Source organism: Bidens hawaiensis, unplaced genomic scaffold, assembly GCF_021521415.1.
Source record: "Bidens hawaiensis isolate Kalapana, Puna unplaced genomic scaffold, B.hawaiensis_p1.1 tig00015691_1, whole genome shotgun sequence".
NCBI lineage: Eukaryota > Viridiplantae > Streptophyta > Magnoliopsida > Asterales > Asteraceae > Bidens > Bidens hawaiensis.
Window position 1 is genome coordinate 47,657 of NW_027505001.1, and position 14,947 is coordinate 62,603.

The window sequence follows — 14,947 nt, forward strand, 5'->3', positions numbered from 1 at the left end:
TTTGTTGACTTTCTCTCTCCACATGCAATGCACATATCAAATTCCCTTATCATTTTAAAATGTTCATAACTTTTTTATACGATATTTTTTTTTCAAAACAATTTCACCATAAAAACGAGTGTTCTTTTATCTTTTATATGAGTACCATATTGCTTTATAAAAAAAAAATAAAAATTCGTGGGTTTTTACAATGTGTGTTTTATCATAATTGTGTTTTACAAAATTGTGTTTTATTTTTTCATAGTGTTTTTGCATTGTGTTTTTTACATTGTGTTATTTAATTGTGTTTTCATTGTGTTTTTGTCATTGTGTTTTTATTTTTATAGTGTTTTTTCCATTGTGTCTTTTTCATTGTGTTTTTCATAGTGTTTTATTTTCCGGCGAAATTTCCGAAGACTTTTCCGGCAAGGTGGTGGCGGTGGTAGTTGTAGGAGATGAGTGAAAATTTAAATGAGTTTTAATTAAGTGAGTTTAAATTAAGTGGGTTTCAATATTAAATTAGTAGGCTAAAATACCTCCTTCATAACCTTATTAGTAAAACCAAACTTCTTATTTGATCATTATTATTATTATTATTATTATTATTATTATATTTTGGTCGATCTTGCCCTCAACGCTTATAATAATAAGTTGTCAAAATACCCAAATCCCCTTCTTCCCTTTCACGAACCCTAGCTGCCGCAAATCCTCAATTGTCTTCATCGATTCAATCCGATAAATCAATCAATCAAGCTCACACACTCATTAACGATGGACGATACTTGTGCCGTGTGTGCAGAGAGCCTCGAGTGGGTTGCTTACGGAAGCTGTGGACACAAAGAAGTCTGTTCCACCTGCGTTGCTCGTCTCAGATTCATATGCGCTGATCGCCGCTGCTGTATCTGCAAATCAGACTCTCCCATCATCTTCGTTACCAAGGTTTTATTCTAAACCCTCATCTATATTCTTCATCGGTTCTACATGATTTTCGTGTTCGGGTCTGGGTTTGTGTCAAACTTTCGGGTTTGGGTCAATTTTCCGGGTCTGGGTTCGTGTCAAAGTTTCGGGTCTGAGTTCGTGTCAAAATTTTGGGTCTGGGTTCGGGTTGTGTCGAATTTTGGGGCAAACCCACAACTCGTTTAACATCTTTAGGGAAATTGATGACTGACTGATACGATTGGGCTGTTTTTGCAGGCTTTAGGGGACTATACGAAGACGATTAGTGATTTCTCGGTATTTCCGTTGGAAAACAAAGAAGGTCGATTTGGATCGTATTGGTATCATGAAGACACACAGTCGTACTTTGACGATTTGGATCAGTACAAGATGATTAAAGCCATGTGCAGGTTGTCTTGTAGTGTGTGTGATAAGATGGAGGATAATTCAAGTGGTAATAATAATAATAAGTCTAAGAGGAAAGCTAGGTTTCGTGACATTGTGCAGCTTAAGGGGCATCTGTTTCATCAGCATAGTTTGTTCATGTGCAGCTTGTGTTTGGAAGGGAGAAAGGTTGCCTTTAAATCCTTAAATATATATTTTTTATTTGCTTTATCTACGGAAATTGGCTAACATATAAATTGTGGTAAAGTACTAAAGAAAATATCAGTAAACTACGGATAACGCTAAATAGTGAGAAAATAATAGTAGTAACCAATGAAACAATAGAGAGAGAGATGAATAAGGTAGCACACGTTTTCTTGAAAGCACCTATACGCTTCCTTAACAAATCTTGGTGAAGTATTAAAATTATTTTCAAATTCTCGTATTACGGACATTATTGGTATTGTCGATTTCAACTTGAAGCAATTGTGAAGGAAGTCATATTTAATCTCTTATGTTTGTAATTGACTTTTTAAGAATTAATTAAGAGTATCATTAAATCACATGAAGAAGTGAGATTGGATATCCTCAACTAAGCACTTTTAGTGTAGGATACATGGTATACTTGTGTTGACTTGTCTAATACACGGGTTGACCCACTAACCCGTTTATGACTCGTTTAATTAATTTGCTTACAGTTTGTTATTCCGATAACCATGTTACCTGACAACCTGTTGACATGTTTAGATAAATTTGTTAAACGGGTTGTGCTAGGGTTACATGTTTAGAGTTATTTTTTTGACACAAATAAAAATATAGGTCGTGTTTTGGTTGTATAAATTAACACGCCAACTTTTGACACAAATAAAAATATAGGTCGTGTTTTGGTTGTATAAATTAACACGCCAACTGTTGACACAAATAAAAATATAGGTGGTGTTCAAGTTATATAAATCAACTCGTTAACCCGTCACTCCGACATGATTGACATTTCTAGTTGCAAATGAGTTATAGTACCAACAAGTACGATTTAGCAGAATCATATAGATTTGATGTACTAAATTAGGAGCCATTGCTTAAATGATAAGTTATAGAGGAAATGGATATTTTTGAGCTTATCCAGGAAATAAAGGCTTCCAAATATTACTTCATGCGCTTTTCATTTGTTGAGTCTTTATTTTATAAAGTTATTGGCTTATTGCTTTACCCGCGATCATCATCTTTTTCTTACATGATTATTGTGTACATTACAAACCAGGTATTTATTTGTGAGCAAAAGTTGTATTCAAAAGCACAATTAAAGCAGCATATAAGCACAGGTGACTCTGAAGTTGATGGAACCAAAAGTGAAAGAGGTGGTTTTCAAGGGCATCCTTTATGTGAATTTCATAGGTCACCGTTTTATGGTGATAACGAGCTTTACACACATATGAATACTGAGCATTTTAAGTGTCATATATGCCAAAGGTAAAATAGCTTTGTGTTCTTTAAGACATCCTTTTACAGGCCTGTAAACTAACAGAATGAACACGAATGATGCAAGTTCATGTTCGTTCGGTCGTTCAACTTTCATTGAACAAACAATCGAACAGGAACAATTAAATTAACAGAGTGTTCTTGTTCGTGTTTTTTCGTAAAAATGTAAGTGTTCTTGTTCGGTTACGTTTGCTTGTTACCAGTATAAACGAAGGTTCACGAACGTAAACGAACAAGTATAACTGAACATAGGTGAATGGACTTGAATGAACATAATTGAACGATTGCCATTTAAAAGTGAACGTGAATGTCAGTTTGTTTGGCTAAAAAAATAAATCGAAGGGATGATATTTTAATTTCATAAAACTAGACTAAATTGTTATGGGCCTAGAAGTCTATTGAATATATAAATGAATGAACACAGATAAAATAAATGAATGTAAATGAACGAACGTTTACATTTTACAAATGGACATAAACGAGTTTAGAACAACGTTGAACATAAGTGAAAGAACGAGACATGTGTTCACGATCATTCGTTTAACTGAACGAACTACCAAATCAACTGTTCACGAACAGTTCACTGAATGTTTTGTTCGTTTAAAGGCCTATCCTTTTATGTGCAAGCTAGTAGGTCTAATACGAGTATTTAAACTTATCACTTTTTGAACCGCACAGACAAAATCCTGGTAAATACGAGTATTACAAGGATTATGATGATTTGGAGGTAAGTTGTTTGTTTAAGCCAAAGACCATGTATTACATGGTTGATATCTCTATTTTTTTTATATCTTCATTTAATCAATAAAGCTACCATTTTACAGATGCATTTTCGCCAAGAGCATTTTTTGTGTGAAGATGAGGCTTGTCTAATTAAGAAGTTTGTTGTTTTCCCGTCTGAAGCTGAAATCAAGGTAACTTATGTATAAAAATAAATAAAATATTAATCTTTATTTTTATTCGCAGTGAAACAAAATAATGATATAATTTGACCCGTTTCACTCATCTCTATCAATTGTAAATCAATTCAGTTAGATTATGTCATCTTTATAATTTCTCTCTGGGCCTGTAAACGAACACAGCAGAGCATGTTCATGTTTGTTCATTTAACTTTACACAAACAGATGATCGAACACACACAATTAAACGAACATACGTTTCTTGTTTGTATCCGTTTGCTAAGGAAATGGATGTGTTTGTGTTTGGTCGTTCGTTAAAAGTATAAACGAACGTTCACCAACGACAACGAATGAACATAATTGATGTAGATAAACAGACATGACTGAGGAAAAAACCAATTAAAAGTAAACGTGAACAGTGTGTTGCCTAAAAAGTTATTCAAACTAAAACTAAATGGTAATGAATATAAACGGACGTAAAAGAATGAACTTAGCAATCGTAACCTAACAAACATAAATGAATTAAGATGTACAAACGTAAATGAATGCTCATAAACATAAATCAACGAACGAATCACATAAATGAATTTCCTACCAAACAGTTCACTAGAGGTTCTCTTCGTTTACAGGCCTGTTTCTCTCTAATTGAATCATATGCACACCTGTTATGATTCTATGAAGCAGTAGGAAAAACTCACTGTATACACCCATGTTCTATATTCCATCATCATTTTCTAAATATTTTATTCATGTAATTTTTAACAAATTACATTATTAAAAAGATCTCAATATGTTCATACTTTCCCAATATTGAAATCTTAGTGATCTTTGGAATAGATGAAAATTTCATTACCAAAATAATTCTAGCATGTATTTATAGTTTATCATCCATTTCACAGTTTAGTTTTTAAAAACGTTGAACCAACAACATGCCTAAAATACGTGGCACTATACACATCTCATTTAAAAATGGGAGAAATAAAAAATTACCATTTTAGGTTATAATATCGTAACCATGTTTTTTTTTTCTTTTAATGCAGGTGCACAATGCTCAGGAACACGGGGGACGTATGTCAAGATCAAAGCGCAATGCTGCTCTTCAGGTTTGACCTTTTGTTATATTCTCATATGGGTTGGTAACAATTAAAACCTGTTCGGATTGGGTTGACACACATACACATTTTTGTATTTTATTTATGGAAGATTTATGTGGAGACCATGAGCGAGTCAAATTTGTATGTTTGAAATGCTCGTAAAGTGTAATTAATTGCATTGAATGGGCTACTTTTGATTAAAGTGAATGTAACAAGTACGAGGTTGAACTCGACCAGAATGCGATCGAAGTTTGGCGACCAAACATACATGAAGTGGATCTTGGAACAGCCCCGTGCGGCGGTCATTGCTCGTTGAGTATTGGTCAACGCTGGGCTGGGCGTTGATCAACGTTTGGCATGCGTTGACCAGCTATCGAGGCTGTTTCCGGGTCCATTTCACTCATGTTGAGTAATCAATCTTTGATCGTATTTGGCTCCAGCTTGACATTGTACGTGCTACATTCAAATCTTATAAAAGCTTAGCGCGTTTTATGAGATGCATATAAAGTACCTAATGGGCATTTAAACACATAAAATTGACTCGATTGGGCCACCCAAGTATCTTAACTTTTTTATGGACCACCCACCTATTTTTTTTATCTTGTATTTTAAATATTTTTTTCATTTTTACTAAATAGTTACCAACTAGCTTCACATACCGCCGACACAACGAACAAGATAACCGACATGGAAGACGAAACACATTTCAACGTGATATATCCATATCCGAATCTGAGTTATCCCGAGCAATCGAAGCCAGCCTGCAAGGACCCGTTTCAAATTCCCGAGTTCCAGAATCTTCATCTTCAACTGGGCCTGAACATGTTAGCAATTCAAACGAAATTGACCCGTTAATTCAACCCTTTGAATCACTGGCCACAGATTCTGATCCACCTTCCCGGTATCTTATGGCGGTTTCACATAGATCCAGAAACACCCCGCTTCAAGAAGTGGCTTTCCCGCCACTTTCTACAGGGCCCGCCAGCAGTGCCCAAAAACCCAACGCGCCACCCAAGAACAGCATGGCGGAAAATCTCCGTCGAAAAAACCAAGTCAATGTGGTCAGCACCGCTCATGCTTGGCCTGCAGCAACCCGTTATAATAATAATCAACCTTCGTCAAGTTCTGCTTCTAGACCCGTGAACACCGCAACCACCGTAAACGCTGCATCGTTGGTTATATCTGGTCAACGGAAGTCAACTGACTTCCCGGTTCTAGCCTCTTCTACCAAAATGAGCTATTCCACGTCAGCACCGAATCTAGTTGATACAGGCTCAGTATCCGACTTTCCTCCTGTTTCTACGTTGGTTTCCACACGTAAAGCGCCTGAAAACGTGCCGAATGCAAAAAGTGTGGAGGAAGTATACGCTGCGAACAAGTCCATGGTCGAAAAGATACGCATGGGTTTGGGTGATGATCCTGAAAAATATAATCATTTTAAAGACGTATCGGCCCAATATCGACAAGGGCTTATTGATGCTGAAACGTATTTGGTATATGTGGAACAATTCGGGTTATCTCATCTTGTTCTTGATTTGGCCCGGCTTTTACCTGATAAAGAAAAAGAAAAAGAATTAATCACTGTTTATAATGCGAACCGGGCCTTGAGTGGCTCGAAAGGAAATGATAAGAAAAGTAAAGGGAAAGGCATTGTTAATAATAATAATAGTTCAAGTAATAAGTTAGCAGATAGTATATTAAGTACGGTTCGGGAATTGCAATCGAACTACCGACTGCCGCAAGACGAGGGTGTGGAGACACTGTCGAAGGACGGGTATCGGGCCGCCGGTAAAGGAAAGTTGAAGGTGGAGGTTGATGATCGGACATCTCCTGGCGGTCAGCTTATTATAAAGCCGCCAAAGAGTGAAGGCGGTGGTGGCAGTGGTGTTGGTGGTGACGGAGAGGGGAAAAGTAAACAGATAAAGAAGACGTCAAAGTTTCTTAGGGCTCGGTTAGGTAACGGTTCTTTGGCTTCACTTGGTCTTGCAAATGGCGGGCCTGATGAGGAAGGATCAGGTGGGAACGAGGACCGGGAGAGTAACGATGGGGTACCGGTGCGTGGCGTGTGGCGTAACGGTGGGGGTCATAGACTTATTGGGAAAGACCAAAAGAGACCATAGAGTGGATGCTTAATATTTTGTGGCATGAGTGATACAAGATAAAGAAAGGTTTATGTTGTGTTGATATGACAACAGCAAACAAGTGTTGATAGACCAAGTTGGTTCTTGATTTTCATTTTTGGTGTTTTTTGTTTGTTTGTTTGATATGAGAAGGAAATTGCATAGGGTGGTGGACTGGACTATAAAGTTTATTTTTGGTGAATAAAAGTTAAAGTTTTACCTGTTTGTTACAAGTTGTATAAGCAGTAAACCGAATCATTAATGTTGATAACGTAATTTTATGCTACACTATATAGTAAGTAATATAAATAAAATTACGACACATGTACTGATTCATTTGTTTAAATCATTTTGTGAATGCAATATGCTTACAATATCAGTAAAGGTAGATGATATGGATATGAACTTATAACATAAGCCAATAGAACAGAATATACAATTTACTTACAATGTCAGTTTAAATCATTTTAATTACATTGACCAGATGCAAAGAACCCATCCATGTTACCAACGGTGTTCTCACTACTATAATACATGTACAAGAACCCATCTTCATCCTTAAATGATTCATAGACCGAATCGTTCAAGGTAGCTGCAAACACCAATATATCATCATTGTAATCATTAGATAGATTTATCACTAATAAACGCGTATAAACAAAACCATACATGTTTGAGGTAACGTGTTCTGCACAAAGATAAACAGCGCCTTTCCAGGAGACAAATGAAGACTGCCATTTAGTATGTAAATAAACTGCCCGACCAATATGTCTCAGGGCACCAAATATCTATCATCAAACAAAATCAAAATATTAAATGGTGTTATACATACAAAATAAAAAATATAAAGAAGAAAAACTAAAATTGTTGGGCGCTATCCCCCGAAACCCCGTTAACTAAGGTAACGTAGGTAAGAACCCATTTATGTATTGGTCCCGAAAGAGTGAAGGAAAAGGGGAAGTTATGATAGCAGGAACAAGAACATGTGTTTATAGCCATAGCAATATAAACAAGAATACTCATTAGAGCCGCAAGAATATGAGAACTTCCTCCTTGTTGAAGGTCTAATGGTGCTACATGAAGACTTAAAGTGAATGGCTATGGCTGTTAAGAACAACTGAGATCCAATGAATGTTTTCGCATAGCTTCTGGACTTTGAGATAGCATGGATACAAACCGGTTTTTATGAACATCATCAGTTTTGAGTGAAAATAGTCCAAAGTGACAGGTTTTTAACTTTTTAAGTGGTTTTATTAAGCTAAGACACTCTATAATTCAATATTTACCACATTTGGAGTATGGTATCGCCTACCTCTTAATTATGTAATTAATCGAATTAAAAAAGCCGTATCGCTTTAGACAAAATAACTAGGTTCATGATTTCTCTTATTCTTCTTTTAGAAATAAAACTAACACGTCATTTTTTTTATAATTAACTAAATACATTTTGAAAATGAAAACCGGAAGAGCAAAAGGAAAAATGAGATGATGAGAACACACAATCATCAAATTTAATTAACTTCCACAACAATATCGTTGAACAGATTACTTGTTTTGTTAATAAGTTAGTCACAACAGGTATTAGACGTGATGATAACATCAAAATCGCTCAGAGTCCATTCTGCCTCTTCATCTTTGTTGCTTACAAATATCTCAGTTCCCACATCGAGCGACGTCCATATCCTTTTTGCAGCTGTAGTCCCGGGATCCTGCATTAATCAAACATGTCAATTTCAATCTGTTTATACATAGGTCGATCCAGGTTATGTTTATATTATATATCAAAATGCCAACATGATATAGTAAACTAAACATGCCAAACATGTAAAAAGTCGATGCGTTATAAATGACGAGTCAATCTGAATTATCTTCATGTCTAGTTAGCCCAACGCTAATGTAAAAGAATTAACATAAAGTGAACGGCTCCGAAGCCAACATAAGTGTAATTTTAATGCATAAAACCTCAAAAACCATTTTTTTATAAATAAAAAACACAAATAATATAACTTTTGTAATCATATCAGACACATTAACTATTTTGGGCCAACTTTAAAAAAAGAAAAAACACTATTGTGGACAACCTAACCCCCGAAGCCTAAAACCTTCCATTATGACCCGAACCCATTTTAGCCCGATAATAGCAAAACATACCTGATAAAAGTAAAGTCTACTAGACAACCCGCCAACATCAAGCTCCCAAGTCCGAGCATCCCCGACCCACCCATCTCCTTGCTTTGTTGGGTACCCATATTCGGCCCATATCTGGTGGGGCAATAGTTGCACAAGTTCTTGGGCCTGCGGGTTGCTATACTGGTCACACGTGCTATATGGCTTCTCCAAATGGGCCGCATTCCCGGGTGCGCAATAATAATGGTACGCCCCATACGGGAACCTTGTAGTGTCATTTCTGTATATCTTTGTGTCGTTAGGAGTAATATGGTACGGTGGACAGTTAGCAAGTGCTGACGGGGCACACCACGCTGGAATCTCGGGATTGATGATCATTTCGCTGTATCTAGTAATGTCGGTCAACACGTCGCCGTCACAAGGTTGACCGTTGTTTTTCCAACAACTGCCCATGTCTATTTGGTAGAATTGGCTCTTGGGACCACCACCTTTTTTGATATCTAAGGTTAATTTCACTTTGAAATTGGGGGACTCGGGAAGCTGTGTTTTATAGACCAAAATAAAGAAACTTTAGATTGTTAATTTCAGTAATAAATAATCAGATTTTCAACAAACAACAGACTTTGAAATTTGCCTATTGTTGTATCAAAATGCTAAGTTGGTTCATCTGATTTACCTAATAAATGATAAAAAGAATATGTAACCAAACGATTTTTTTCCAAAAAACTAGAAAACATTAAATTCAAAACCATAAACGAAGGAATCGTGTCAAACGTAATAAATATTTTATCTAGCTATACTAATAAACAAAGTCGAAACGGTTAGTTAATGTGATTTATCTATCTAAATGATTTTTTTTAAAGAAAAGAAAATAAAAACGAAAAAGAAACGTCAAACTCGATAGTATGAACTACGGAATTTGGGTCTGAAAGGTTGGATAACAAGGTTCAACCAAACACAAACTTAACATGAACTACTCTCGACTCAGGAGCATCGTAAGTCTATTGTTTTATAGAAAGTTCACTAGTGTATCATTTGAAACGAAATGTGGATTGTTTCGGGGAAGAAAAGGTAACAACAAGATATAAATGATATATGAACATTCGACAAATTCATCGGAGGGATGTGGGGGCAATGGTCCTGGTCCAATGCACGTTATGATCAATGATTAATGTGATAAAAGCTGAAAAGGTCTAAAAAACATGTTCTTCAATTATTTGGTGACTTACACAAGAACCACCACTACATAACCTCCCAAAAGTTAAAACGGGAAAATGACAAAAAATCATGTTAGATTTGATCATAGATTGCTTGTAATGCCATCAAACAGGCAAGCGATGAGGGTTGGATAACATGTCAAAATAGATCCAATAGATCCAATGTGAAAATGATAGTTTAATATCTTTTCATCCAACTTCTTCATAGGTGAAATATACATCTTCCCAGCATATATTAGAGGTGTAAACTGTCTAATCTACTTGAGACCGACTCACTAAAAACTTGAATATAATATACCTCAATTAGTTTTTATCCCCCGTATTACGGGGTTGTTTTATATTGTTTGTTCTAATATTTATTATTTTTTGAATTTATATTTTTTTTATTGTATAAAAGTTAATAATATACTTATGGTTTGATAATAAATTGTTTCACAAATAAATGAGATATTATAACACGGTTTAAAAGTTATATGGTTTTAATGAGACCCAAGACCCGTTTATTTTTTTACTATAAAATTGGTTTTTTAATTATAAATAATATTTATGAAAGTTAATAATATACTTATGGTTTGATGAGACCCAAGACCCGTTTATTTTTTTTACTATCAAATTGGTTTTTTAATTTAAATAATATATATATCTTTTTTAAAATAAATAAGATATTAATTTTTATTATATTCTATTTTATAGGATTTTTACATCAATAAATTGGTAAGAATAATTTTTAATTTAATGAGATGTTATAACCCGTTTAAGGAATATTTGGGTTTGGTAAGACCCATACCCATGAATTCGGGTCAAATGCATGAGAAGCCTCAATTTAAAAATCAAGCAAATCTGGTGACTCTAAAAAAAGGGGGAGCGATCACATCGCGACACGTAGAATTTTTATGTTTTCGTTTATATATATTATTGATGAGCCCGTGCCAAATAAAAGCTCCCTTAAAAAACGACTACGAGCTTCATATACCAAACTTGACATGATATTAGATGTCGAACCAAAACGAGCCTACTGTTTATATATTATAAATATAAAAATAACTTAATAAATATTATGTAGATAAATGTGAATATAACTAAATAATATGTATTAGATTATACATAATGAAATAAACATATAAATAATAAACGAGGAGCTCAATCAAATTTCGAGTTTAAAAACACTCTAACAAACCAAACTTGAAAAACAAGACAAACTTGAGTCGAATCTTTGTTAGGTTAAACGGGTCAAACTCGACTTGCTCAAACATCAGGTGGAATCTTAATTTTCTTGTTTGCTCGATATTTATAACAAGAAAAAACTTTATTAAAAAATGTACTTAAAAACTAAGCTAAAGGATTTACATATTATAAAAGTTAATAACTTGATAAAATCAAAATCACATCATCTTTCAATTTTCCTAGAGTCAACTTTGTTTAACTAAAATCAAAAGAAAAAATAAAAAGTTAAAAAAGCAAAAATTAAAGTATAATAAAGAAAAAAACAAACCGTTTGAAGCATGCCTCTTGTGTCATAATGATAGCCGCCGGAAAAGCCTTTAGTGGCATCAGCCCTCAAATACAACATCAACCACGGATACAACTTTGATGTTTTCAGTTTATGGTTAAACTCCCAACCACCAACTCCTACTCTCTTCTTCCACGTCACCTCATAATACGACGCATTCAAACCATCATAGCTACCGTTAAACCCGCCTCGCATAACCGGAACATTGTCTTTACCATATTCAATAGCTGTTGGTTGATGTTCCAACACCGGTTGGTTCATACACCCGGCCCCGAAACACGGGAACCTTCCCGGCATTGAAAATGGGGCCACTTTTTTGCCGTTTTCCGGGCACAGGCCGGAGGTGGTGTCGTAGTTGCCGTTTTTAAGCATGATCATCCAAAACTGCCATGGGTGGGTCCCTGTGGACCCCACTTGGCAGAGATCGCCGAGGTAGAGTTCCTTTTCGGCTGCGTAGAGGTCGGGGTCGTGAAGGGATTTTGGGTTTAGCCCCGGGAATGAGTCCCCGATGCCGAGGTGGTTGTCGTGTTCGGTTACTTTGTGGTTTATTCGGTAGCTGTCTTTACCTATATAAAAAAAATTGATGATCGTTAGAAATTGGTAAATATATTTTAAAGTTATAAGCAGATGAGTGTATGAGTCGTCATTAAAAACAAATTTAAAAAAATGTTAGTTGTTTCAAAGTTAAATCATTTTGATAAATCTAGTGATGAAAATAAACTGCTAAAACATGAAGAAAAAAAATACACTAATTTGACCATTATTAGAAAGAATAAAGAAAATAAAACAAAAAATTTACTAAACTGAAAACAAAGAAAAGTTATAACTTATAAGGATAACCCAAGGAATTTAATAAAGAAAATTACATCAATTTGACCATATTTTATATGAAATATTGAAAAAAACCAAGTAATTTAAAAATAAAGAAAAAATTAGAATAATTCAATTATTCTAATTTGCAAACCAGAAAATGAAACAAATTACATTAATTTGACTATTTTAAAAACAAAAACCAACTAATTCACAAAAAAAAAAATCAACGTATTACACCAATTTAACAATATTAAATATTAAACCAAATAATTTGCATAATAATAATTATAATAATAATAATAATAATAATTACCGGTGGAAAGAAGATCGAAACAATCAGCCGCTCGTGGACTACCCATGGCCGGAGCTTCAACTCCGACTTCATTACAAAAGTTCCATCCTTCGAACGCCACTCTCAGCCCATCTCTCTTCATTCCGGGATCACCCACGGCCGAATAATCAGACTCCGGCGTTGATTTCAAATACGCCGGTTCAACTCCGGCGATTGAAAGGCAGAAGACGGCGGTGGTGAAGATCAAAAGGGATGACGTCATCGGTGTAAAGTTGAGTGGCATTTGAATAGAATAAATGAATGTGGTGGAATGGAAGAGTGATGGTTAAAGCTGCCGGACATTACTTTTCCGGCAAATCATTTTGGCCTTTTGGTTTTTGTTTTGTTTTTGTTTTGTTTTGTCTTGTCTCTTTTTCTGATTATAGAATGCGCCAAACTGATTTAAATTGATTATACTCATCTTTTCCAAGCTTGTTGAAAATATGAAAAAAAAATAGCTTTATTTAATATTTACTAAACTAAGTATTTTGATCCGAATTTAATAACTTCACGCAAGTTTCTTTTTCTTTTAGTTTGCACGTCTCATCTTTATTAGTACCCAAGTTTTATTTTGGCCATCTGTTTTTAAGTGTTACTGAAAATAGTTAAACAATCAAAGAAGTGAACCCAAAATACATAAATTAGAAACGAATTCGCCTTTTTTTATTTTGTTTTGTTTTTTTTTTTGGGACGGGGGGTGTGTTTAAAAAAGGAAAAAAAAACCTTTTTCTATTTAACCTTTCACCATTTACCATTTTTACATATACCCCAACAAAAAAAAAATAAAAAAAAAAATCATTAACTAAAAACTATGAAGAGTTCTAAGAATCCATCAACCAAAAAATATTCCACATCCCGGGGGGTTTCGAACACGAGAGGAGCCGGTAGAGGACGCAATTCTAACATGCGAGCCAGTTCGAGCTTGAATTTTCAAGGATGTACACTGCAATCATTTTATATTTTTATATACAACCACAACCTAGTTCTCATGTTCAACCACTACATTTTTTTTACATACCCACATGGGCGGGCTAACTCTCGTTTCACCCGGTCGGTGTGAATACTCTATGGACGATCAAGATACGCTTGACCCGTTTGCGTGTTGTAGCCCGACTCCACGTTCCTCGAGTTACATTCCTTTAAGCCCACTCCCTCTTAATGAGATCCTGATGATGTAGACTTTGTGTCGGAAACTCAACGTCAAGTTGATGATGATGATGATGATGATGATGATGAGATGCAAATTAAAGAAGACCAAAATGAAGCTTTATGCTAATAGGGGCGGGCTACTAAGGTGAAATAGACAAACAACCAAGAAGTAGTTTTATGCAACTCATGGTATCATTGCTCCGAAGACAAACAAGTTGGAAATCAACAAGAGAGAGAGAGAGTTATTGGGAAAAGGTCGTTGTACATTACACTTCGCTTATTGGTGGCGATTGAAACGTTCATCAACTTCGTTCAAAACGAGAGACGCTTTAGCCTCAAATGACCGAGTTCAATGGACTTTGGATACAAGCGGTAAAATTTATTTTATAATTTAATATGTATTTTTGTGTGGTGTTAATATATATTTTATAATATAGGAACGTTTACGAGAACGCGGGTGTGCCGATCTTGATGTGATGAAGAAGGCGTTAAAAGGATTACCAAAAATGAAATAGTAAAAATTTTTATTCATAACTTGTGGGCGTAAGTTCAATTTAATTGCAATGAAGATTGGTCTAACGTGTCTTGTATTATAGGGTCGAAAGTGTATGTTCAATTTTGGTACCCAAAAAATGGACTTAGGTTTGTACTCAATTTTACCCTAACTTAACTTCTAAATTAATATTCTCCTCACCCAATTCAAGTTTGCAAAAAGTGGAAGCTAAAGTGGGTGCTAATAAGTTAAAAGTTACTTCAAAGAGGAGAAACTCAAAAGGATTAAGCATCTATACTCCAATAGGCAATTAGGCATTACATGTGTTCTTCATTTTATAGCTTTATCTCGGTTAAATTATTTAGCGTTTCATTCTAGTGTTATACGATATCTCTGAATCTCTGATACCATATACATGT

General features: G+C 35.0%; 2 protein-coding genes across 2 annotated transcripts; one reads left to right on the plus strand and one right to left on the minus strand.

The window, feature by feature from the left end:
• Positions 1-661: 661 nt before the first annotated feature.
• Positions 662-7,128, plus strand: LOC143609794 (uncharacterized). Its single transcript, XM_077084447.1, has 7 exons — positions 662-918; positions 1,174-1,488; positions 2,558-2,766; positions 3,454-3,502; positions 3,600-3,689; positions 4,715-4,777; positions 5,407-7,128. The coding sequence occupies exons 1-7, from the start codon at positions 751-753 to the stop codon at positions 6,886-6,888; spliced, it is 2,376 nt and encodes a 791-aa protein (XP_076940562.1). The 5' UTR covers positions 662-750; the 3' UTR covers positions 6,889-7,128.
• A 1,325-nt stretch (positions 7,129-8,453) lies between these two features.
• Positions 8,454-13,453, minus strand: LOC143609789 (uncharacterized). The gene is made up of 4 exons (XM_077084444.1): positions 12,869-13,453; positions 11,725-12,308; positions 9,040-9,555; positions 8,454-8,597 (listed from the first exon to the last, which is right to left on the minus strand). Exons 1-4 carry the CDS (start codon positions 13,128-13,130, stop codon positions 8,454-8,456), a joined length of 1,506 nt encoding a protein of 501 aa, XP_076940559.1. The 5' UTR covers positions 13,131-13,453.
• Positions 13,454-14,947: the final 1,494 nt, after the last annotated feature.